Source organism: Aptenodytes patagonicus, unplaced genomic scaffold, assembly GCF_965638725.1.
Source record: "Aptenodytes patagonicus unplaced genomic scaffold, bAptPat1.pri.cur scaffold_43, whole genome shotgun sequence".
Lineage (NCBI taxonomy): Eukaryota > Metazoa > Chordata > Aves > Sphenisciformes > Spheniscidae > Aptenodytes > Aptenodytes patagonicus.
The window spans coordinates 856,647-881,746 of record NW_027472001.1 but is presented as its reverse complement, the minus strand read 5'-3'; the positions used below and the strand labels follow the sequence as shown (position 1 = coordinate 881,746).

Here is a 25,100-nt window from a genome sequence, read left to right as displayed (position 1 = left end):
CCCAGAGTTTAACAGAAGCTTTGGAGTTTGTTTTGCTTCCAGCTACTGAGACAGGCAAAGATCAATGGGAAAAATTTGAGAACTGCTCTGAGGTGGGTGGTTTGCAAGGGTGGGCTTCAGAGAGAGACCAGGCACAGCGTAGCTGGAAACAGAAGCCGAGCAGAAATTAAAGAAGAAAGAATGGGTGAGAGGAAAAAGAGGGAGGAAGAAGAAGAAGCGGCTATGGACAAATAGATATGATTATTTTATTTCATTTCATTTTACTTTTCCACCAAGCCTTTATGTTACTCTCAGGCGTTTGCAGGTGTCCGTTTGCAATATATATACCATTGTGAAAGGACGGAAAAGATGGTGGAGTTTGCAAGGAGCTAGTCTGAGGCCAGCAGTGCACGCCAGTGCCGGTGAAAACCTGCACCGTTCAAACAGCCAGCTGGACATCTATTTCCATACTCTGTAAGACAGAAACGTAAGGAGGAAGGCAGTTGTTTGCGGCACAGCCACAGCCTTCCTAGCTGAAGGCATAACTGGCCACTGTAGTAGATGCCACACATACTGACGGTCCCAGCTGGCAGCAGGGAGGCCGTTACCTGCAGCCAGAGGGACCCCAGTCCTGCTTAACACCTGTGTGACGAAATGGAAGCTTCTGGGCCAGAAGGCGTGGCACAGCTGTAAGCTCAGCATGCCCGATGTTTCTGTGGTGGCCGTGGAACTTGTGTGCTAAGGAGGGTGCCAGAGGAAAATCTGCATATGCAGAGCTCCTGCAGGCAACTGGAAGCTCCTTGAATGAAGCCCCTGCCATCCTGCCGTTCCCGAACCGAGCTGCAATTCGCCAGTGAGCTCCTGCCCATCTCAGTCAGCACAGCGGCAGCTATGCCCGCAATTTTGAGGTCTGCCACAAACCTACAGGTGCCTCAGTGCGAAGCGCGGAAGGTAACCTCCGGATGCAAACCCTTCTCATGCCCAAGCCCTTGGTAGGCAGCCAGAGGGGACGAGCCCGAGGAATTCTGCCACTAGAAGGAGTGCTGCCAGCTGGCCGGGAGGGAGGAGCGGATGTATGACCTGCCTGCGTGCTGTGTCCCCACATTGTTCCCCAGTGTCTGCGGCGCTGCTTATACACCGTAATTGTAGAGTTTTGCTGCAGACGCTGACTTGGGGGCAATGCTAGGCAGAAGGGCGTGTTGTTTCCAGTCCCCCGACGGGTTCAGACAAGGCAAAACCTTTGGCGATAGCTGTCCCAAGTCCCCTCGGCGTCTGGGGCTTTTCCTGTCACCCCCTGCCTTTTTATACAGGTTTCTCCTCCCCTTTAGCTGGGGAAAGATAGGGAGCAGCAGTCGCTGGCTGACCGTACGTGGGTGGTGAGGAACAAGAGCAACAGAGAGGGCCTCTGGTTTTAACGTGACCTAAAATCAGAAGCGTCTTCAATCACGAGTCCGCACCGGGACCTGCAAGAGAGCTGTAGCCATCACTGCTGGAGCAACAGTAGCCCTCCACAGCAACGAAAGACAGTGTCTCTTTCCGTGCCTCAGAAAGAAAGGCCCAACAACAAAGGTCATCATGGAGGAGATGTGTAATTAGCTGACTTCAGCTCCACCCTTCTGGTTTAAGTCTATCTGTGGCGGGAGTCTGCTGCCCGATAGGAGTCTGCCGCCCTGTCCGTGTTGGCCTTCATGCGCGCTGCCAGGCGGGAGAACGTCCGTCCGCTGGAAGTGCCCTCCAGGCTGAAGAGGTGCTCCAGTAAGGAAAGGCAGCAGCTCTGCCGCAGCAGCCAGGCTAGCCTCTTCCTCCTGCCACACAAGAGAAACTGCTGGGCCCAGAGGCTCTAGCTGTACAGTGCTAAATCGGACAGGGCCGGGGGAAAGCAGGGCGGCGGACAAGCCAGTTACACCTCCTCGGAGGAAAGGGAGCTGATGGAGAGAGGGCTGCCAGAGCGGAAGGGGGCAAAGAAGTGCTGCCGGGGGAAGCTGACCGCTCGAGAGGGCACGTTGGCACTACAGCGCCGGGGGGGGGCCAAGCAAAGCCGGGAACCAGCAGGAAAAGGGGTATCGGCCCCTGAGCTTCCTGATTCTCACACCTCACCTCCACCTACTGCTCCTTCCCCATGTCCCGGTCCTGCCTCCAGACCCCTGCCCCTCTTCAGCCTCTACTCCCTCTTTACAGCGCTCTCTTCCCAGTCACCACCAACCCCCTGCCGCAGCCAACACGTGTCAGCAGCCACATCCCCGGCTGCAAGCTGCTTTTTACCAAAAGGCGTGCTTTGTTCCCATGACTGCGCAGGGAGGGGAGGGAGCGTGGGGCTCTGTCGTTGCCTGTTTTACCCGCACATCGGTCCTTAACGCCTCGGTCCTGCTAAGGCCTATGTGTCAGGTTAGGTGTGGCCTCAAGTCTAGGCAGGTCTGGGCCCAGATGCCTGGGACCAGGTAGGAAATGGCTCTTCCTTCCCGGGTTCTCAGTTCTGCTTCTTACCGGGCCTCCTGCGGAAGGGAGGATGCTCTTCTGGCAACATAAGCGGCACACTGAAACTTTTCCAGCTGCGGCTTGACAAAGGCTCCAATGGAGGTCCGGGGAAACTGCCTTTTGAGCAGGCTCAGCGCCTTCCTGATCATTTTCTTTGCCAGCTTCAGGCGTCCCATATGACAGCAGACCTGCACAGGAAAAGGGAATCATCCCGATATGGAGTAGTTGCCCAAGAGACTGCAGGAATCTGCCAGTGGCTGGAGATGCCAGGGATATCCACTGCAACTGGGGAAGGCATCCAGCTGCGTCCCCCAGGCGGTCCCTCCAGACCTCCCCGTCTCTTTACCTCCCCTTTGAGGCTGAAGAAGGTGGCCTCTTCAAAGCGGGCTATCACATTCACTTTCTTCTCTACCGAGCTCCTCAGGACCTCCGCTTCGTTCAGCTTCATGAGGGCCTTTGCGCAAGCACACAGAGAGCAGGTGAGCGTGGGTGCAGAGCCCATGGCCAGCCTTGTCCTCCCCCGTTGCCTCTGGCATCTGTCTTAAGAGAGCCTGCTTCTCTCCCTGGTGATGCCCGCTCAAACACAGTCACCCTGGCTCAGAGCACAGGCACCAGTGATCCTTCAGACCGCCTCCCTGCTAATGCTCCTCGTGCTAAGGGCACAGTGCCCTGTGTCTCTTGCCGCAGAAGAGGCAAACCGGAGGAAGAAGTCAGGGTCTGACCCAGCATTTCCCTTCCAAGGCCCCGCGAAGGCATGCCCTCTTGCAACGGGGAAGTTGTCCTGCCCAGAGCCAGGCGACTGAGAGGACTCCGTGCACAGTGGGTCCTGGCAAGCAGGGCAACTCACCATGTAGCTGTTGGAGACATGCAGGTAGGCAGCCGCGCACTCCAGAAGGTAGTAAAAGGCTCTGGCAGCATCGCCCATTGCCATGTAGTGGCGAGCCAAAGGCACAAGCACCGATTCCACGATGGCTTTGCATTCACATGTGCCGTTGTGCTTCCCGTCGGTCTTGCTGGGCAGCTCAGTTGTCTCTTCGCTCTTTGCCAGAAACCGCCCTGCCACACTAGTCAGAGGACAGTTCCCAGGGGAAGAAGAGAGCACAGAATACACGGGCATCACCTATACTGGTCCTTCTCCCCACAGAGACGGCATCAAAAGCCCTTTGTTCAAAGCAGAGCACGAGGCCACGGGCAGGCAGGACTCATACAGGTGCTTTGTAGGTAGGGAGAAAAAGACAAGCTGGGCTTTCTGTCACCTCCCACAGGCAAAGCACTCTAGTCCCTGGGGCGGCGTCTCCCCTGCAGAGTTTGCAGCGCTACTCTGGAGGAACTGCAAAGCAAGGGCTGCTCCAGTGGAGGGTGACGATCACTCTGAGCCCACGGGCTTCCTCAAGCACTCTCTCATCGCCGTGGCCATCTCCTCCCAGCTCCCACCGCACAGAAAGCCTCTCCCCTAAGCTAGAGTCACAACCGGCAGCCAAATGCTGCCGCTTCCTTTGTCTCCTCTGGAGACCCTGAGCTCACTGGCTTCAAAAATAATCAAAACCTTGTCTGCTCACCCAAAATCCTCCTCCCTGAAAGCCTGCTGCTGCTGCAGAGCATCTGCAGCATCTGGAAAGAAAACAGGGGGTTAGACACCTCCTCGCGTACCCCGGGGGTAAGAGCTGCTCTTCCCAGCGGGCTTGCAAGGATCCTTGCAAGGGTCCCAACAGACTGAGGAAAGTCTGCAGTGGTCGTCCTCACCTCCTGGGCTCATCCCTAGCAGATCTACTCCCACCCGATCCCCAGCACACACCCCTGGCCTCCAGGAGGGCCCGGGCTGCAGAGCATGGTACACAGCATACCCTCAGTGCCGTGGGTCCTAGCCCTCTTCAGCTGTTCTCCTGCAAGCACCAAGGCCTCCCAGCTGCGGGAGTCGCCCTGGGCAGCAGGGCCATGAGGGCTCCCTCCGTCCTGGGTGCTGGTGACGGCGAAGCGGTGGAAGGCAACAAAGTCCCCTTGGCTGCAGCTCTTGCATTTGTGCGCGTGCTGCTCCAGGAAGGCGGCACACTTGCAGTGCAAGGCGACCCGCTGTCTCTCGGGCCACAGCTCATAGGCAGCCTCTCGCAGCAGCAGGACACAGAAGGCCAGGACGCCAGACTGCTGCTCCACAGTCGTCTTGCTCAGAGAGGGCCTCTCCACACCTGCAAGGCAAAGGGCCTTTGCGGCAGCCCGAGCTGGGGCCAGGGCTCAGGGCCGTCCCAGCCGGGGTATGAAAGTCATGCACATCCTCGGCAGAGAACCAGCGCTGCTGCACACCGAGCCTTGCAGCACGGGGAGAAAGGGCCCGCTCGCCTTGCTGACGCTAGCACAGCCCTGGGGACACAGTGCTCAGCTGCACTCCAGGCAGGAGCTGGGGATGTTGCCGCCAGCCGAAGCAAGCCCCGGCCAGCGCTTTCTCCCCGCTCTTGGCAAGGCGGTTCCCAGCCTCCTGAGCTTCCCGCCCTGGGCCACAGGGGAATCAAAGCCGAGTAAAAGCCTGTCAAAGGCCCCGGGGCACTCTGGAGGGCATCTTTGATCTGGACGCTGCAGGCGGCTGGGAGAGGATGTCAGGGATTCCACAAGCCCTCCCATGCCTGCGCTGTGAGCAGTGCTTGGAGGCAGGGGAGCAGAGGCACTTGGGACGGCTGGTGCGGACTTCCCTCCGGTGCAAAGCTAGTGTGCTTTGAGATTGACTTGTAAGATCTTTGAACAACCCATCCCGAACAGCCATGCCTGCCTGAGCTCCACCCACCCATCACTGGCGGGGGGAAGCGCACCATGCCCTGGGGAGCCCCGCCGGGACACAGCTGGGAGCTCCCTTGTCCGCCTTACTGCTACCACTTACCGCGCTCTGCCCGCAGAGAGGTGGCTGGCCCCTTGGTAGGATCTTGGACATCTTCTGGCACCTCTGTGCTTTTCAGACGCTTAAGGATGTTGTCGCTCACCAACGTGTTCAACAAGCAGTTCATCTTGGGCCTGACGCCAGTGGGAAGGATGTGCGACAGCAGCTGGGTGGTAAACACTGGCCCGATGACAGCTGCAAACTTCAAAACCATCTGCTTCAGCGGCTTTAACCGGTCCAGCTGAGCCAGCGCAATCTCTGTCAAAAAGCAGCAACACGTCTCTCTCTTGCCTGTTCCCCATGCTGAGGCTGGAGAGGCTGGGAAGTTTCAACACATGAAACGGGGTCGACTTTGGCCTCCTCTCCTCGGGACTGCACCTGCTGGGCAATCGCAACCCAGGGTAGGCGTCTTCAAAATGGCTCTGCTCCTGTTGGAATCGCAGGCCACAAGGCCTGGGGAAGAGCAAGACGCTCAAACGCACGCTCCTCCACCAAGGGTGAGGAGGGCAGGATCCAGCAGGTACACGCATCCCATGATGCGCCCTACCAGATCTGGAGTAGTGCGCAGAGAGAACAGAGAACTTTCCCCACATCAGAGGTGGACTCAGAGCTCCCCACAACAGTTGTCTTAACTTGGCCAGACGATACTATTCCTTTCTTTTGGTTGTCGTCTTTTTTTTTTGGACAAAACAACTTTTTAGCATGACGCTTCTCCAAGGTTCATACAAATGGCTATGGCTAGAGAGGAGAGACACTCATTGACAGTTCCCCCATCCAGCTCCCCTGGCTACGGGGGAATTTCCGTGGCAATCCACAGAAAAAAAACGGGTTTGGTTTGGATTAAGTGCCCTGAGACCAGCGCTAGCTGGGGAACTTAAAAAGAGAATAGCGAGGTAGAAGCCACGTTCAAAGTCGAGTCAGAGGCAAGTCAAAGATTTTTCCCAGCAAAGGCTTTGCTTCTGTGAGAAAAGGGAGCCATTTTAGTGCTGCACCAGTAAGCTTTTCTCTCCTACCCGCTGTTGGAAAGCAGGCAGCACGCTCACGGCTGGTCCACGCCCAGGAGGGGGAAAGGGCTGCCCGCAACCCCAGGCCTGTTCCTGGTTGGACTGGAGCCACCTTCCCAGCAGAGCCCCCAAGCTGAGAGGGTGACTCTGCAGCACACAGATGCCCAGCCTCCCTCTAGCCGATGCCCCGGGAAGGGGCCCCAGCACAGCCGCGAGCCGGCAGAGCGGCGCTCGGCCCCTCACCTTTCAAGCTGGCGGGCAGCATGGTGTTCTCCAGGTTCACGTCTGGTCTGATGATGCAGACCCTGCCATCATTCCCCGCGCTGGAGCTCGAGGTTGCTGCGAGGGCTGAAGCCTCGACTGCAGAAGCTGGGTGGAGCAGGAGAGCACGAATAAGGCAATTTGCAAAGTGACTTGCAGCTTGCAAACATTTCAAACTTCACCTGAGATGGGACAAGTCCCACCTTACACGGGCCAGTGTGGGCGCGCTGACCTGCCTGCGCTGAACGTGGGTCATTAAGCAGAGCAAAACAGTTTCCTTGCACAGCCCTCCCAAAGATGTTCTGCCTTCAGACCAGCTTTCCCAAACAGTCCCTCAGTCAAAGCTTCCAGACTTCCCAGGGGGCGACTGAACGCCCTGGGACAGAAAGCAGCAGCATTGCTGCCTTCAACAGCGCTACGTCCGCAGCCAGGGAAATTGCCGGTGGTCATGCAAAACGGAGCGTCAGTCCTGGCTGTTCCCAAGGCCACGGCACTCTGGCTGGCATTGCTCTCTCGGTGGCATTACCACCGTTTTCTTCCGTTACCAGCACCCTTGTGGGGATTTATGGTTTTGGATTCAAGTTTCCCGGGCCTGTCCCTCACCCCAAGCTGGGGTTTGTTCTCAAGCGAGCTGGCGTTTGGGCAAGGTAAATTACGTGCCCATTAGAATGCCTAAGGAACACCAGAAACACATGTGCTCCGGAACAATTTCCCCTCTGGTTTAGCCCCCCAACCCCCGCCCCAAGAATTTAGGCCCCTCCAAGCCACCAGAACTCGCTAGCCCCTGCTTTGGCTGTCCCAACAGCGAGGCACACAGGAGCCCACAACCTCCGCCAGACCAACTTCTGCACTGCTGCAAGATCTGACTCTGCCCAGATCCATGGGGGAACGACAGGGCAAGACTGTGCTGCAGACAACGCGCCACAGCGACTCTCTAGTCAGCAGCAAAGGTGCTTACTGATCAGGTTCTCCCAGTTGTCCTCTGCTTTTTCACCCCGCCTCCGGTTGCGGAACAAGAGCATGTCGTTGCAACAAAGGCAGCGCAGCAGCTCCTCGCAGTAATAGGGGACCCCCAAGCTTCTTTGGATCAGGAACCTGGACAGGAGCAGACCCGGCAGTGACCCCCACAAGGAAAGTAAGGTGAAACACAGTTCAGGTGGGCGGCGAGTAACTCGGGCATAGCAGGGTAGCCAGCATCTTCGTCACAGCTACACCTCACTTTTGAAAGGGACGGTCCTCCCGCTGGCTTGAGCTTTTGGGCCCCCCTGAACCCCCAGCCTTCACGGAAGTCCATCGGAAAAGAATTGCGGACAATGCCCAAAGCACAGAGCAGCAAGCCCTGCCTTTCCTCTCCTCGGGAGCCTAGATCCTCTCTGGCAGCAGGGCAGACCTCTGCCCCGGGGAATCTCCCCCACAGCCTGGCCACCTAGACCAAGGCCTTTTCACACCCCAGCCACGCTTGGGCTTGGGACTCTTCCTCCCTTCCTCCCTTCCTCCCTTCCTCCCTGTGCAACAGCGAAGGGCTGACACCTCCCACGCTCTGTGCCGAGGGAGTTGCCCACTCTCGGCTCCCACCTGCCAGGGCGAGGCATAAAAAGCAACCCGCGCCCAGTACTTGCTAGAGGCACTGATGCTTCTAGCGGCCCTGCGCTCCCTTTCCTGGGGAGGTGAGTCCCTTCCATGGTCTGCATAGGTTCAAGCCCTCAGGAAGAGCTCCCCTGCTTCGAACTTACCTCGCTAGATCCCTGGAGATGCTGACCACTCCAAGGCCCTGGCAGACTTTCTGCACCATGGCTGAAGGTTTCAGCTCGTCCAGGTGAAGACAGGTGATCTGCTGGGATGTTGTGTTCTCTGCTGCGGCTTTGCAAAAGCTCTCTGTTCGCGCGTAGCCTGGAGCTAAGCTCATGACCGTGAAGAGGGAGACGTCTTGGAGCAGGGGTGACATGATACTCCAGGAGGCAGGGTCGATGAAATGGGCATTGTCGATGACAAATATGCCAAATTCTGCTCCAAAGGCCTGAAAAAAAGCAGGGTGTTCTGAGGGCAGTCCGGTGGATTCTCAAGTGTCTTCCGGGGAGGAGATTTAGCCTCTGTCTCTTGAGAGGATGCTCTGATGTCTCTCCCCAACCACTTCCCTGCTCAGAAGCTTACTGACTCTTAATTTCTTGGAGACTTTAAGGTCACACCTAACATCACTTGCCCTGCAGAAGGAGGGAGCTTGGGCAAGGGAATGCAGAAGACATCGTTCCTCCTCCAGGGCACACCTTGCGGGAGGAAAGTTATTGGGTGTGCTTGTGGGGCTGCGGGGAGGAGGTGGGGGGTTTCTCAGGCCCTGAATGGCGATAACCCAGATGCCTGGTCCTCTCACCCGCTCACACGCTGTGGTGCAGAGCCCACAGCCGGCAGGGTTGTTTTCCTTCTCCGACCCAGGAGGAAGGAGGAGAAATGCTCACCTTCTCTAGCACTTTTGCCCAAGTCGAGTGCAATTCCGTTTTCCTTTGACTTTCAGGCATCTCGCGAACCTTGTCCGAAACGGGAAACTGGCCAGAAAAGGAGTCAGGGAGAAAGATCACTCCGGGGCTAGGGCACACCTACCCACCGAGCAAGACCACAGAGCAAACCGCCTCTGCTGGCCTCAGCACCTTCCCTCTCCCCAACACAGGCGCAAGGAGCCACAGGGGGGACTTCACCTGGAGCCTAAAGCGAAGGCCCTCTGCTGAGGGTCTCTGGCAGAGCTGGGGCTTGGGGGTGGGCTGAAGAGCTGGCTCTCTGGCTGTGGGAATCTTGGGCTGACTGGAGCAGAGCACTCACACAGCAGTGACCTCAGCACGAGGTCAGCACCAGCCTCTCTCCAATGCCACTTCCAGGGTGCCGAACAAGGCACCGGGCACTGCCAGATGCAGCACGGGACATGATCTCACCACAGTCAGGGAGCCCCCCGGGCCCAGGAATGGGAAACGTGTGCTAGGACCCTTGCGATTCCCACCCCTGAGCTAAGGCACTCCCAGCAGCGTGCCCACCCGACGCCAGACCCAGAAAAGCTCGTGAGAAGGCCTTCTCCAGGGCCAGAGAGGCCTCTCGCGCTCACCTTGACAAGGAAAACGTCATTGAGGAGGCAATAGCTGCTCTCTTCGATTGTCCCTCGGAGCTTCGTCTGCAGCATGCACTGCCTGTCACTGCACAGTTCACAGTCCTGGAGGCCCAGGGCCCTGGCCGTCAGCGTACGGATGGCAGAGAAGGACTGCCTCACGTTGACCTCTAGCAGTTCCATGGCAACTACCCTGCCGTGCAAAAGCAAAAGGGACTGAGATCCCCAACAGCCCAAGCCTTCTAAGACAAAAGGGGTGGAGATGCCCTTGGGGGGAGCTCTTCAGCCACCCATCTCAAAGTGCTTCCCAGAGAAGGCCAAGCTTTTCACTCCTCCTACGAGAAAGGGCACAGAGGGGCACTTGCTGCCAAGCCACTGGGAGAGCCAGGTCCAGGCCCTGTGTCTCCGCAGCGCCAGCCCAGGTCTCGTTACGTCCCCCCTGCAGAGGAACTCACGGGGCTAAGAGGCAAGGATGGAGCAAGCGGTGAGTTTGCCTTTGGGCTCCAGACCTTAGCAGTCTGCCTCCCAGACCACGGGAAGGCTTTTCTGCCCCAGTGCTCCTTCTGGGAAACACGCAGAGGGCAAGCAGGGCTTCTGAGACAGGCCGCCCTGCTGTCTGTTGGGTCTGGAGTCAGATGAAAAGCACTGAGCTTGAGCTCTTTCCTTCTGTCTGTGCCTGGCCCAGAGGTGAAGGAGGAAAGGCCATGGCTCAAGAAGCCACCTCCAACTCCCCAAAGAGGCAGAGGCGGGAGCAGAGCACGCAGGAGCTCCTAGCGAGTGTCTCCAGGAGGCTTTTTCGGGAGGCTGCAGCCCAAGGGCCAGGCGCACTGGCAGAGGGGCTGGAGTGTTCCATGGCTGCCAGGGGACGGGCAGGGGCAGTGTCCCAAAGCTGCAGGTCAAAAACCTGTACCTGTGGCCAGCAGCCTGGCCTAAATAGGCCAGTTCAGTAAGTAAGTGGCTCTTTCCGGAGCCCATCGGGCCCTCAAATGCCAGGATGTGCCTTTCTCCTAAAGCCTTATAGGCTTTCAAGCAGCTGACAAAGAGGTCAATCTCCTTCTCCCGACCTGGGAAGACAAACAAGAAAACGAGCTGCTGGCGCGTGCTGAAAAGCAAAGAGCCGTCCCTTTTGCTGGCACCCTCCACCACAGCTTCCCTCCCCGCCACTACATCCGCCAGCCTGCCTGCACCCAGGCCTCCTTCCCGCCCGCTCATCCCAGCTTTTGCACCTCTGCCTTCCTCAGAGCAGTAGTGGGCCCGCCTGCCCCACCGCGCGGCTCCCATGCCCTCTTCCCTGCCCCGCACCCCTCCCCTCCCACAGGCACAGAGATTCAGCCGGCCCCATGCAACTCCCCACAGTGATCCAGCACAAGACTGGAAGGGATGATTTGAGTCGCTGCAGGCAGCTATGTCCCAAAGAGGCTCAAAGCATCTCCTTGCTGTACCACGAGCCACAGAGCGCTTCCCGGGAGTTAAGGCAGCGTCTTCAGGCCTGTACTGGTTTTGGCTGGGCTAGAGTTAATGTTCTTCAGGAATAGCTCGTATGGTGTTGTGTTTTGGATTTGCGACCAAACATTGGTGTCGATAACACAACGATGTTTTAGTTATTGCTGAAGAACGCTTGCACGGCGTCCAGGCCTTTTCCATTTCTCACGCCGCCCCGCCAGCGAGCAGGCTGGGGGTGCACAAGAAGCTGAGAGGGGGCACAGCTGCGCCAGCTGACCCCAACTGACCACAGGCCTATTGCCATACCATATGATGCTGTGCTCAGCAAGGAAAGCTGGGGGAAAAAAGGAGGAAGGGGGGACATTCGGAGTTATGGCGCTTGTCTTCCCAAGTCACCATTACATATGATGAAGCCCTGCTTTCCTGGGAATGGCTAGACACCTGCCTGCCGATGGGAAGCAGTGAACGAGTGCCCGATTCTGCCTTGCGCACGTGCGCAGCTTTTGCTTTACCTGTTAAGCTGCCTGTATCTCAGCCCACCAGTGTTCTCACTTTTACCCTTCCGATTCTCTTCCCCATCCCACTGTGGGGAGCGAGCGGCTCTGTGGGGCTGAGCTGCCTACCAGGCCTAACCCATAACAAGGCCCAAAGCATCCGGCAAGACACCGAGTGATTAAAGGCATCCCGTGTGTCCTGGCATTTCCATATCTACACCCAGATGCTGCCAAGAAAGGAACGCTGAGGATTACCAGGGGGAGAACCTACCACCCAAACTCTCTGTCAGTCTGGCAGAAGGAAATCTCTTTCCTGATCCCAAAGACAGGGATCAGTTTAGCCCCCAGGGGGTGAGCAGCTCCATAGCTGAACGGAACCTTCCTACCAGGTCTGGAGCACGGCAGGGAGCACCAGGCGCCTCACCCTGCTTTCCACCCCAAAGATATCAGCCAAGTAGTGACCAAGACAGGCGGCACTTCCTTAGGGCCGCTGCAGGCAACACCGTCCCTGGCAAAAGCTTCTCCCTTCCCAGCGTGGCACTAAAAGTTACCAAGGGGAAGAAACGGCTTCAGAAGAGCAAGGCGTTCTCCACCTACCCAGCAATGGGACGTACTCGGACCTCTTCTTGGTAAGAGCCATGCCAAATATGCTAGAAACAGGGGAACAGAAAACACAAGTCAATTAGCTGGTGAGAAGCCAAGGGACGTAGAGAAGCAGCCTGGCAGGGAGGGGCAGGACGTGCTGCTCCTCGGGTACCTGCTTTTCTTTCGAGCAGCGTGTTAGCCCCTGCACGCTCCCCTAGCCAACGTTCGAGCTGCACGCTAGGACAGCTGCAAGCATAAAGAAGCCCAATGGCCACGGCGCGGCAGGAGAACGTATCGAGAGTCCATCACCAGAGGCCATACCCAGAGAAATCGGAGACACGCGAGAGAAGCCAGGGTGTGCTGTTGGCTAGCAGACATTTACCACGTTGGCCAAGAAAAACAAGTGCCTTGGAAAGGAGGACTTGTGTCACTGAACGGGTTGGGATGCCAAGCACCTGGCACCTTTGGCTCAAGTCTTCCCGTAGTTTCAAAGAGACGGCAATGTTAACATTCAAACCCTCATCCAAAGAGGGGGTCAACTCCTGGCCCGGGGGAAGAGCTGAGATTTCAGCAGGAAGACATGAGGAAGAGTGTCCCGATGGTCCACGTTTCCCCATGGGAACCGGACTGGCCCAAAGCTTCCTGCTCAGAAGCAGCTGGGACAAAAACCTCCTTGGGTCAGCGTTACCAGGGCATGGGCTGGAGCAAGCACAGCACGGAAAGCACAGTCGAAAGCCATTTGGACAGAGCCAGCAGGAGACAGCAGGGGAGAAAGGCAAAAAGCCTCCCACGCGAGGGCTTCCGACCCTCTCAGCCACAGGGAAGGGAGACCAGCTTGGTCTCTCTCTGCAGAACTCCTCTTTGCTGGCCAAGGCTGCACCCTCAGTGCCACCGTCCCCTCATCCAGCCCTCTCAGAGGACACTCACCTCTCCTCGGGGATCCCCACATATTGGTAGACAGTGCCAGGATGCCTAAGGCCTTTCATCTCTCTCGCCGGCAGCTCCCTGAAGTAGTAAGGGGGCAGCCGAGAGGTGGCGTAGGTCACTGCATCACAGGACACCAGCCCGGGGTAGTGCACCATCATCCGGGCTGCCAAATTCACCTTCTGGCCAATGACTGCCAGGGAGAGAAAGAGAGAGCACGCATTGGTGTGCCGGTGCCACCAGCCCCACGGCACCCTTCCAGGCCAATGGCTGCCTCACCTCTGGCACAGGCCAACCCCACGGCGGGGTCAGGAGAACTCAGGGGAACAACCGGCCACGGAGCCCATTCTCCCGCCCCAGGCCAGGACCAGAGCTGCCTGGGCCGTTCCTGACGGGCTGCTGGGCAAGCCCTCTCCCAGCCCACCTTCCTCTTCCAGACTGCTATGCTTAAGCAGGCCCACGACAGCCTCCCGCACCTCAGACACACGCCTCGTACCTGTGTATTCATATCTCACAGGGTGGCCAGTGAGTCCGCAGAACACCGTCCCGCTGGTAACTGCAACAGACACTGCCCTGGCACACGGGGAAAGAGTGCGGCTTCAGCAGCGCCCCTTCATGAAGCCCGCCCGGCTTCATCCCTTCCCGCACCTCCCCTCGGCGCTAGCCTGGGCCACCTGCCATCCTGCCCTGCCAGCACGGGTCTCGGGGACTTGGAGAGCTCAGGGGCGCAACATACCCGGGTTGCAAGGGACAAGGGACAGGGGTAGAGCGCATGCAGCAAGTTTTGGACACTTCCCCTGAGGCCACATTCCCTGAGCTGCGACCTGCAGAAGGCCACAGCCCTCTCGTGAGCAAAGAGGGAGGGAGGGAGGAAGGCGCCCACGATGGCACCGCCTGCCATGACAGCATCTTGAGATCAGGTGGCTGGGCCCCATCCCTGGTCATGGGCCAGTCGCCCAGAAGGGCCTGCCTCTGACACCAAGGAGCCTCTCGCCCTTGCGAGGGCTCGTTCCAGCGCGGTGGCTAGCAGGGTGTGCTCGGAGGGACTCGGCCTGGCTGCCGTGGGCTAAGCCCAGGGGTCACCTGCCACCTCTCAGGGCACTGCCTCCTTCCTGCCAGGGACAAGGGAGGGCAAGCTGGAAGGCACGTCTCTTCCTGGTAAGCCCCCTTGCGCCGTCCCAGCCAGCATGCACCCCCCTCACCCCCGCCACACACTCACTCTCTTTCCCCGAGCATTGTGGAGCACGAGTTGAAGATCTGAATAGCACTCTGCAAGGCGTGAAGGCTCTCGTAGGGCAGCTTTTCTCCAGCGAGTCCAAACACACAGAGGAACGTGCAGCCCTGCCAAGGACAGATGCAGCACATCTTGCTACAATGCCTAAGAGGGAGTCTCTCCCTCTTGCTCACTGCCCACCCTCTCAGCGTGGGGGGAGGCGATTGCTCCCCCACACTCACTTTATCAAACCGGAGGACTTTGTTGAGTTCGCCCTTGTGAGGACAGAGGATTTCTCGCATCATCCTGCTGGCATTGCGGAGGATCGTGTAGACTTCCACTGTGGTTTTATCCTCAGCCAGCCGCAGCTGGATGAAGAGGCTGGTGACTGGCCGTAGCTCAGAGAAGAGGTCCAGCGGCACGCTGTCATCAAGCTGGAAGACAAGAGCACGACGGCTTCACCAGCCTGCTCTCCTGGGGGCTTACTGCCCACACCAGATACCGAGGGACGGCAGGCGTACTGGCAATAGCAGGTACTACCGGAGGAAGGGATAAATCCTCCTCTCAGTGCAAACGGCCGGCAGGCTGCCCAGCCTGTGGCAGGCAGATGCCGAATCATAACACAAATGACAAAGGAGAGAAAGGTGCTCCGGTAACACCCCATCTTGGGACAGGTATGGGCATGAGGGCCGACCCTCAGGGATGCTCTAGGGACTTCAGTGGAATCTCCCCTTTATGCCACCATCATGTCCGCAGCACCTCCAGCACCATACCCACGGAAAAGACAGAGAGACAGAAGTCCGCCTCCCGCCACCCGTGTCTCTCTGAGGACAACGCACACAATGGTGCAGCACCGGTGCTCCTTGGCTCAGTTTCCCCGCGTTGTTGTCTCAGGGTGCATTTTCTTTTGTTTGTCTGTCTTCGTGAAGACTCCATCTCTGCAATGCACCACTTCTTCTACCCTCCAAAAATGCAGCCCCCAGCAGTGGCGGCCTGGCCGTACCTTCCTGAGAGCAGCTTCTGGTATGTACTGCCTAAGCACCTCCTCCGCATCATAATCATTGGGCAAGAGAAAAGCAGGCCTCATGGCGCCTGAGGAGAGAAAATGCAGCTGGTCGCTGGGAGGATGGGACTACGAGGTGTTGGAAAGCAGGGGCTGGCGCTGGAAACAGGGGAGAAAGAGTCTTCTGCGTTTGCTCATGTTGCCACCTCCAGATGCTCGGGGCAGAGCTGTCCCCTGGAAGGAGGAGGCAGCAGCAGCGACTGCCCCAGCTGAGGCACAGGAGGGCCAAAAGCAGGAGTGCTATCCGAAAGGGGGGAGAGGGCGGAGGTGGTTCCTCTCTGGCCCCTGAAGCAGCCAGGCCCCACCTTTCCGGGCAATCACAGAACAAGGTGAAGTTGGCACCCACCTTCCCCTTCCAAGCCGTGGCTCACTGAGCGTTGTACAAGCTTGCGTAAAGCGTCTTGGCATTCTGACCAAGACATCCAATCCATGCCTGTAACCTGGAGACACACAGAATGAAAGCACTGCCACTGGCCTCCCCAGGAGTCCAGGGGACAGAGCCTGCCCTCCACCGTCACTGCCCAGAAAAGGGCACAACAAGCCCACCTGGCTGGATGGGACACAAGTACTTCCTCAGAAGCACCGGAGCTGGGCAGGTATCACCCAAGCATCCCCCAGCTGTCAACAACAGCTCCATGACCCACAGAGGACATTGCTGGTGGGGCCAAAACCCTTCCAGTGCCTCCCGACCCCTCAAACCAAGCGAGCCCAGCCCACCGTTACCCCCGAGATGGAAGGACAAGAGCTTCAGCTGCCTGCCCGCTTTCACAGCTACAGCTCTCTCCACATTCAGCTCCTCGGCCTTCTGACACCTCCCTCATTCATGCCCAGGTCCGGGCCCTCGGAATCGCTCTAGAGGCCGTCCCATCCACCTACCTTCACAGCTCTTTTGCCTGCAAGACGCTTGGTCCTGAGCCGGTGCTGCTCACAGAGCTCCCAGGAGGTGGCTGAGAGGATAACTTCACCTGCATTCGCAAGCTGTTCAGCCTCACAAACTTCACCCAGGGCCTGGCCGCAGATCAAGAAGTACTGCCGCCTCTTGTCTCCGACAGTCAGGAGGCTCATGGACCCTGCAGAGATCCCTGGTGAGAGAGAGAGAGAGAGAGGGAGAAGCAGAACTGACACAGGGAACATTTTGAGCTCTACAGTCCCCAGCATCTCCGCTGGTCAGAAGCTAATCTGAAGCCCAGTGGGGAGACGGGCTTTATGGAAGGGGAGGGCGTCCTCCGTCCTACTCGGGGGGATACTGACACAGGTCCCTGAAACGGGTGTCTAGAAAGAGACAAGCAAAGGTGACATTGACAATGTGTTGAGAGTGCCGGGCATCTTGCCCAGCTGCCTGCCCCAGAAGCCCAGCAAACCAGCGGGCTTGATCACCGCCTGCTCCGTTTACGTGCAGGCAGGTTGGAGCTGTCTGCTTGAGAAAACACAACAGCCTGCCAAAGCCCTTCTCACAGCCGTATGCAAAGCAGTTCCCCTTTGCTCTTTGTGAAAGGCAGGGGAGAATCCAGCAGGGGAAAGGATGCAAAGCCGCCCCCACCTGAAAAAAAGGAAAGGAGAACTACCTCCCGCAGACGTCTGTGCTAAAGCAGGCATTCAAAGACCCTAATACTTGATCTGACACCCGCTCTGCCTTTAAGCTTCCTCTGCATCTGCAAACGCACGCAAAGCCAGCAGTCCTGGTCTCCCATCCCCACTCCAACTACAGCTGGCCCCTTGAATGCTCGCAGGACATGCTTTCCTTTGGCACTAGCCCCAGTAGGGATCCCCGCGTTCCCTGCCCGTGAGAAGCACCCTATGGCACGGGAGAGTGCCACGGATCTGCGCCTGGCACAGCGCCCGTACCTATCTTCAGTTGGACCTTCTGACCCACGTGCGTGTCACGACTCCCACACTTCTTCTGGATCTGCCAGCTACATTGCAGCACCAGGCTGATGGTCTTAGCCAGCTCCTGGGGTCCTGTTCTCCACAGCACCAGCACAGCATCCCCTGGGGAAAGCGAGGGGAAGGTAAAGGCTCTGCTGAGACCTGACTCTCCCCGACCTACGCTCAGTGGCAGGGACAGCAGAAACCGGCCAATGTGCTGAGGAAGATGGGCTTGTGGGAGGGCATGGTCCTCCAGGACGATGGCACCGGGACACCTCTCCTCTCCCGGGCCAGCCACAGCAGCAGCCAGCCGGCAGCGGTGGCACCCCCTGCCCCAAGCGCTCCTCTGCAGCTGCAGCACACCAGGGAATCCTCCCCGCCTCGCAGCCTGGCAGCCCGAGCTCCGCCACCACCAGGGCCTCCCTGCCCCTCACCACCACCCCAACACACACCTTTGGGCTGCGCTTTCTAGGCGGTCTCCTCCTCTCAGCGCTTCTTTGCCCCCACCCCCAGCCCAGGGCCCTACAAGTGGGGGCAGAGTGAGGGGAGCCACAGCCCTTGCCAAAGCCAAACCGCAGGCAGGCCCGGGGGGAAAGAGAAGCCTGGAGAAAGGGCGGCGTGCATGCCTGGCCAGAAAGCTGGCTCAAGGTGCTGCACAGAGCCTCCTGAGAAGGAGAGCAGAGCAAATGGCCGCCACAACAGTTAAATGCTGCAGATGACTAGACGTGGGCATCGTCGTCCTAAGTACGTACCAGCAAACTTCAAGATGTCTCCTCCAAAAATCAGCATCTCTGTGGACAGAGGGAAGGAAAGGAAGAGTCATGTGGACACCTTCTTCCAGAAGCCACGGAGCAAGCCCCTCTGCCCAGAGAGGAGCACTAAGGAGGGAGACTCCGCAACCTCCCTGGGCAACCTGTGCCAGCGCTCAGTCACTCTCACAGTCAAAGCGTTTCCTGACGTACAGAGGGAACCTCCTGTGATTCAGTGCGTGCCCGTGGCGTGGCCTCTGGTCCCGACACTGGGCACCGCTGGAAAGAGCCTGGCTCTGTCCTCTTTGCACCCTCCCTTCAGGTTTTAGGCACATTACTAAGATCCCCCCTGAGCCTTCTCTTCTCTCGGCTAAACGGTCCCAGCTCTCTCAGCCTTTCCTCACAGGAGAGATGCTCCACACCCTTCATCATCCCTGAGGACTCTCTTGCTTTGCTCTACAAGTGCTGCCAAAGGGGTGGCCACAATGTGCTCACGGTCAGCTCGGAAGGGTCAAGATGTGCCCTGTGAAAAGGGGCTCGTGAGGGTCTCGCACACGCACACACACGTCAGTGCCAGCACCCTCAGGTCACTCTCGCGCTGGCACTTGCTGGATGCCCTCAGCCTGCTCTGGGCCCTAACGCATCACTGAGCCGGGTGTTCACGCCAGAGACACAGAGGTGGCTGCTGAGAAAGCGGGTGCCTCCTCAGCCACAGTGGGGAGCAGAAAGGACCTGCGCTGGTCCTGACTCGCCAGGAGACCCTGGCTGCTCTTCCTGTTCCTCCGGGCCACAGAAAGCTCCAGCCCTTCAAAGGAGGCAGGACCAGGCTGCCCAGCAGGTCTGCCTCCACCCTCCATGAGCAGCCTCACGGCCCGATGCCAGACAGTCCTGCAGCATGGCTCTTACCCTCCAAAATGTCACACAGGTAGTAATTGAGGGTTTGCGCCAGCTCATCGGTGCCTCTGTCTGCGCCGCTCCTCTGGATGAATTTCTCCGTCAGAGCAGTGAAACCTGTAACACGGACACCCAGAAGTCAGGAAATGCCCACGTGGGCCAAAGGACCTGGCAGCCAGTTCCACGCTGCCTGGCCCGAGAGCCTGTAGGTCACACCTTCCCATGCCCCGGCTCAGTGCTGGTGGCAGCTGTGGTTGACCACCCAAGATAACCCATCCCGCTCTCTTTGGGCATCCCAGCAGTGACAAGATGGCCACTCTGCCTGAGGGGCAGGGGCGGGGCTCCAAAGGGCCCGGTGTGTCCCAAAACGGCTCGTGTCACCCCACCTGAAATATCTGCAAAGAGCAACACTCCGTGGACAGTCTGACTGTCGCTCTTGGGGGAGACCTCAGCAAGGAGTCTGGGGAGGAAAACTGCTGCTTTCTCCAGGCCTGAGCGGTGATGTTTCCTCTCCCAGGCAGAAGCCATTGTCAGCGCCCTGTGGCACACGGGGTACCTCAGGAGAAGATGGCCGTGCCCCGCTGGGAGGAGGACGAGGACCTCACCGCACAGTGCGAGTTGCACAGTGAGCCCGGGGCCTCTGTGCGGGACGACTGGCCCTCTGCCCTCACGGGAGTGCTCACAGTCACCCAGCAGTGGCCTCCTCTCTAGCTCATCGCTTACCCGTCAGCTGTCCTCAAGCGACACAATCAGCTAACAGTGACATCCTCCATATGTCATCGCCTGCTGAGCAGCTGCCACCGTGACCCAGGCTCCCTCCTTGACGCTGAGCCACCGACTCAGAGGCGGCCAGCGCCACCCCACTTCTTCGAGGACAGTGCCGAAGGGAGGCTCCTGCAGCGACCTGTTGCTGAATTTCCAGCTGCTTCCCCCGTTCCCAAGGACCAGCTGCCGCCGGCACACACAGCTCTTTGCTACCACTGGTCCTTCCCCTGCAGCTACACAGCCTGTCGCCATCTTCCCAGCAGGCTCGCTCCTTTCTTGCTCCCCTGATCCCTCCCCAAGCCCCCCGCTGCCCCAGCTCAGACAGGGGAGCCCTCCAGCTCTCCCATCCCTCCATCCACACAGTGCCTGTCATGGACGGTGGCCTGCCTCTGGCAGAGACAGCGGCTCCTGAGCTGCCCTCTTCCCTGGGCTGTGCGAGAGCTCCAGCACGTGGAGCCAGGCCTCTCATCCCTGGCGGCAGCCGGGGTTTCCCAATGGAAAGGGAGGCCAGGGCACATACCTAGGCTGCCCCACAGCTGCCAGGTGGCAGAGCGGAAGCCATCAGAGAGACCGTGGTGGAGCAGCAATCAAGCCTCACGCAGCTGCACGACCGCGTTCTCGGTTGTGCCGAAGCACTAGGCCCAAGTGCCACCACTCTCCCAGGGCGATGCCAGAGGAGGCAGGGGTCATTCGCAGCGAGTCAGCAGGAGGTGCTGCGCCTCCTGGGACTGGCACGAGAGCTGTGCAGCCTCTCGTGTGGCGAGGAAACCTCCCCGGGCTGGGAACCCTGGCTCACAAACAGCCCTCCTCCACCGGGCTCCACGGTCCCGTCAGCTGTCGCCATGGGCCAGGCAGCGTGCTACCGGAGAAGCACGAGCACTGCCAAGAGCAGGACTGTGAAGGGGAGGAGGGCTACCAGCCAGCACCACCAGGTCCCGCGGAGGCCAAAGCTCTTCTTCTCCCTGTTCAGTCAAAGCAAGGGGTGGATGAGATTGGGTGCCAGGGAGACAGTGATGCTGGGGGGGACAGTGGTCTGCGCAGCCCCCTCAGTGCCCCTCTGACTTGGCCTCTGCCTTGGGAAGTGAATGGGGAAGCGAGCACCAGCCCCGGGAAGGGGCTTCAGGCCAGCCCGTGCCATCCTGCTGCTGACGGCTCACAGCCGAGCACATGATGCTGGAAACCTGCCTGCCGCCTTCTCTCCCTTCCTCAGCACTACAGGAGAGGTTGTCTTCTCGCCTGCATAAGCCTTCCCTGAAAGACCAGTACCAAAAAAGGGTCTTAAAAGCAAGCAGAAGTGACTCGTGCAAAACACTTACACCCGGTGCCTGCCCGTGACATTCCGACACGCACAAAAAAAAGCCAGGAAGGTTTCTGTGTGCCTGCCTGCCCAGCTCTCACACCAGAGAGCTGGGACAGAAGGGCCTGGGAGCTGCTGCTGCAGCAAAAGGAAGGGACAGAGCTCTCTCTTCTGGAGACAGGAGGTGGAGAGGGACCAGGGACGCTTGCTGGGCCATATCTGAAGAGCATGCGGCAGCATGCAGGCGGCCAGCCAACAGTCCCTCCTGTGAGGAGCAGCAAGGGCTGGCTGGTCCCTAGGGGAAGGGGAGCGGGGAGTTGCCCAGCGCAGGCAGTGCCCTCACCACCGGCCTGCACCAAGGCCTACTGTTGCTCCAGCAGTGATGGCCTTTGTTGTCGGGCCTTTCTTTCTGAGGCACGGAAAGAGACGCTGTCTTTCGTTGCTGTGGAGGGCTACTGTTGCTCCAGCAGTGATGGCTACAGCTCTCTTGCAGGTCCCGGTGCGGACTCGTGATTGAAGACGCTTCTGATTTTAGGTCACGTTAAAACCAGAGGCCCTCTAAAACCAGAGGCCCTCTCTGTTGCTCTTGTTCCTCACCACCCACGTACGGTCAGCCAGCGACTGCTGCTCCCTATCTTTCCCCAGCTAAAGGGGAGGAGAAACCTGTATAAAAAGGCAGGGGGTGACAGGAAAAGCCCCAGACGCCGAGGGGACTTGGGACAGCTATCGCCAAAGGTTTTGCCTTGTCTGAACCCATCGGGGGACTGGAAACAACACGCCCTTCTGCCTAGCATTGCCCCCAAGTCAGCGTCTGCAGCAAAACTCTACAATTACGGTGTATAAGCAGCGCCGCAGACACTGGGGAACAATGTGGGGACACAGCACGCAGGCAGGTCATACATCCGCTCCTCCCTCCCGGCCAGCTGGCAGCACTCCTTCTAGTGGCAGAATTCCTCAGGCTCGTCCCCTCTGGCTGCCTACCAAGGGCTTGGGCAGGAGAAGGGTTTGCATCCGGAGGTTACCTTCCGCGCTTCGCACTGAGGCACCTGTAGGTTTGTGGCAGACCTCAAAATTGCGGGCATAGCTACCGCTGTGCTCACTGAGATGGGCAGGAGCTCACTGGCGAATTCTCCCCTCTGGGCCTCCGTCCTGCTCCCCATCGCCTTTTGCTCTTCCTCCGTCTCCATCCTGGAGGCCATCGCTGTTCTGTCCTTCTCCGCCTCCTTGTCCTCATCCACATCCCTCTGTTTCTCAGTCTCTCTGGATTGTTTCCCATCCTTCTCTTGCTCTCTGTCCCGCTCTCTGTCTCTGCCTCTCCCTTTCTCTCTCCCCTCTGCCCCTCTGTCCTGCTCCCTGCCCCATCTCTCTCACTCCGCTCTCCTCGTGCCTTTTCCCTCTCTCTGACCCCTGGCCCGCTCCCTCACCCTGCCTGTGACAGTCCGTCCCTCTGTCCTCCTTCCTGCCCTTCTTCTTCTCTGTCCCCCTCTCCTGCTGCTTACCACTACTTTTATTCCTGCACCCTCCTGTCCCCTCCCCCTCCATCTCCTCCCCGCTCTATCCCTCTGCCCGCTCCTCACCAGTAGTTTGCCTTTCTCCACTCCCTGCCCAGCTCCCCCTGCTCTCCCCGTCCCTCTGTCCTGCTCCCGTCCCTCTGTCCTGCTCCTGTCCCTCTGTCCGTCTCCCGTCCCTCTCCGGGCACCCCACCGCCCTGCCCCACCCCTCTCTGCCGCTCTGTCCCTCTCTCCTCCTCCTCCCTGCTCCACCAGGGCTCCAGGGCCTGGGCAGCCCCGCGGAGGTGGCAGCCATGGGGCCTGCGGGGGGGCGGGGCCCAGCCGGGGGACGGTGTCCCCGCAGGGTCAGGCAGCAGGAAGGCGTGCCCCGCGGCATGCCGGGAGCTGTAGTCCTGGGGCACGGGGCTGCCGGGCGACCATGTTCCGTCCCGGGGCATGCCGGGAGCTGTAGTCCTGGGGCACGGGGCTGCCGGGCGACCATGTTCCATCCCGCGGCATGCCGGGAGCTGTAGTCCTGGGGCACGGGGCTGCCGGGCGACCATGTTCCGTCCCGGGGCATGCCGGGAGCTGTCATTCCCCCCGCCTCAGCTTCCCGGCAGCCCTGTTGGTGACGGGAGGTGCAGTCTGTGCTCCAGCAGTGGCCCAGCTGAGGTGAGGGCTGGGGCCACCGGTGAGGTGACCGAGGCCCTTGTGCGGGTGCGGGGATGTCTGCTGCCCGCTGGCTGCCCGGGGATGGTGGGGGAGCTCCAAACTGCCCGGTACGACGGGCTCCCGGTCAGCTGGAGCCGGGCCCAGCCGGGGCAGCCCTGGGAGTGACCCGAGAACTGTGGCGGGGAAGGAGACGGAGACAGACCGCCGCCCCCCCAGGCACAGGCACCGGGCTCCCCGACTCCCAGAGCCGCCCCAGCCCCGCTCGCCCCCTGCAGCTGCCCCGGCCGTCTCTCTGTCCCGCTGCCCGTCACAGTTTGTTTTCTTCCAGTGCTGTCCTGCTCCCCGTTCCTTTTTTCTCTCTCTGTCACTCTGGCCTGCTCCCCGTGTCAATTCTTTAATGCCGCCATCTCAGTCCTGCAGCACATCGCTATTTTTTTTCCCTCTTCCATCCCTTTGTCCTGCTCCCTGCCCCTGTCCCTGTCTCTCTTTCCTTTTGTTCTGCTGCCCATCTCTGTGCTCCAGCCCATTGCCATTTTTTTCCCCCTTCTCGGTCTCCTTGTCCGAATCTGACCCTCTCTTTATTTCTCAGTCCCTTTGTCCTGCTCTCTGTCCTTCTTTGTCACTCTTCACCTGTATGCCCCACTCCCTGTCCCTGTCTTTCTCTATCCCCCCTTCCTTCTGCTTCTCCTTCCCGCCGCCCCCCCATGCCTCTGTCCTGCTCCCCGACCGTACCTTTTCTTCCTCCATCTCTCTGCAGGGCTCCTCATCCCGATTTCTCTTGATTTCTCCATCTCTCTAGCCTTTTCCCTGTACCTGTCTTTCTCTCTCGGCTCCCCTGTCTCCTCTCTCGCCTTATTTTTCTCTTTCTAGTCCTCTGTCCTTCTCCCCATCAGCTTAAACGGAATGAGCAGGTGTCCCTGTGCTCTGGTGTTTACCTTGCATTGCCCTAGGGAAGATGTGTGTTTTTAGGGCTAGGGCTCATTTGGAAGCTGATCTCCTTATGGAGACGGCGGAGCTCGGCATAGTTAAAGCAGAGGTTATTCTCAGCTGGTGCTCTGTGCCTCTTGTTGAAATTTCGAGCAGGCTGTGGGCCTTATTTTGAAGGAAGGTTTCTTGTTCTGCGCTTACTGCTCCTCGGGATGCTGCACAGGAGTGGTGTTGGGGTCTGCAGGGACAGGTGGGACCTGCTGTGATTCCTCGTAAACGTGAACTGGGCTTGTCCTAATGTACTCGAATAAACCAGACTAACTGCATATGGTTTTCTTCGCAGACCCAATTCCAACCAACGTGCTCGGCGCTAATGAACAAGAGACCGTGCGCTACTTTTCCAGACGTCACTGGCTGCAAGTTAGCTGAGCGCATCACTTACTCAGGTAACGGTGCAGTTGGTCTGTGATCAGGGATGCGTACCTGCACGACAGTGCCTTCATGAATGTTCTCTGGTCTTGCCGCTTCAAAGCCCTTCCTTCTTCCAGAAACTTCAAGATGGCATTTCTTATTCTGGGCTTCGGGCTGGAGTTGGACCTACCGTTGAATGGCTGATATAACGGGCTCAATAAAATGTGAATGAGAACCCCGCTTTGTTGTTGTTGTTGTTTTCTAACAGTGTCAGAACTTTGGTAAGCAAGAGGAAGAGTGGTTGAAAGAGTCTGTTCTTTGAGAGTAACGTATTCCCGTGGCGTGCCCATCTTTGCATGGTGAAGGTTTCCTCCCTGCAGTATGGTTTTGCTGGGCTGCGAGGCTGTTTGGGAGTAGCAGAAGTAAGAAGTTTCATCTTTCAAGGTAACGAAGCTGTAGCAAAACTAGCAGGAAAAGCTAGTTTCTTCCTAGAGTGCTGTCTGAGAAAAAACAGTAGCAAGTAAAGGCCCTTGCAATTGGCTTTTTTATGCAATCTTCCTACGGAGCTTTTGGTATGGATTGACTTCTGGGAAGTAAGACCTGAGTTCCTGTGCACTCTCATACGCAGTGCTGCCTC

General features: G+C 58.7%; 1 protein-coding gene and 1 long non-coding RNA gene across 2 annotated transcripts; one reads left to right on the top strand and one right to left on the bottom strand.

Moving 5' to 3' along the window:
- Positions 1-1,539: 1,539 nt before the first annotated feature.
- LOC143173270 (adenylate cyclase type 10-like) lies at positions 1,540-19,918 on the bottom strand. The gene is given in 26 exon segments (XM_076363486.1): positions 1,540-1,784; positions 2,464-2,642; positions 2,801-2,908; positions 3,302-3,510; positions 4,299-4,637; positions 5,321-5,575; positions 6,565-6,681; positions 7,541-7,677; positions 8,316-8,599; positions 9,036-9,122; positions 9,671-9,863; positions 10,581-10,734; positions 12,205-12,257; positions 13,120-13,309; positions 13,613-13,689; positions 14,336-14,457; positions 14,572-14,763; positions 15,333-15,421; positions 15,739-15,832; positions 16,269-16,474; positions 17,238-17,381; positions 18,011-18,049; positions 18,914-19,018; positions 19,288-19,444; positions 19,446-19,562; positions 19,766-19,918. Coding segments are annotated over 26 exon segments (3,978 nt in total). The 3' UTR covers positions 1,540-1,606.
- Positions 19,919-23,063: 3,145 nt separating this feature from the next.
- LOC143173275 (uncharacterized) lies at positions 23,064-24,703 on the top strand. Its single transcript, XR_012997506.1, has 3 exons — positions 23,064-23,125; positions 24,396-24,498; positions 24,601-24,703. It is a non-coding gene; the product is annotated as an uncharacterized LOC143173275 (long non-coding RNA).
- Positions 24,704-25,100: the final 397 nt, after the last annotated feature.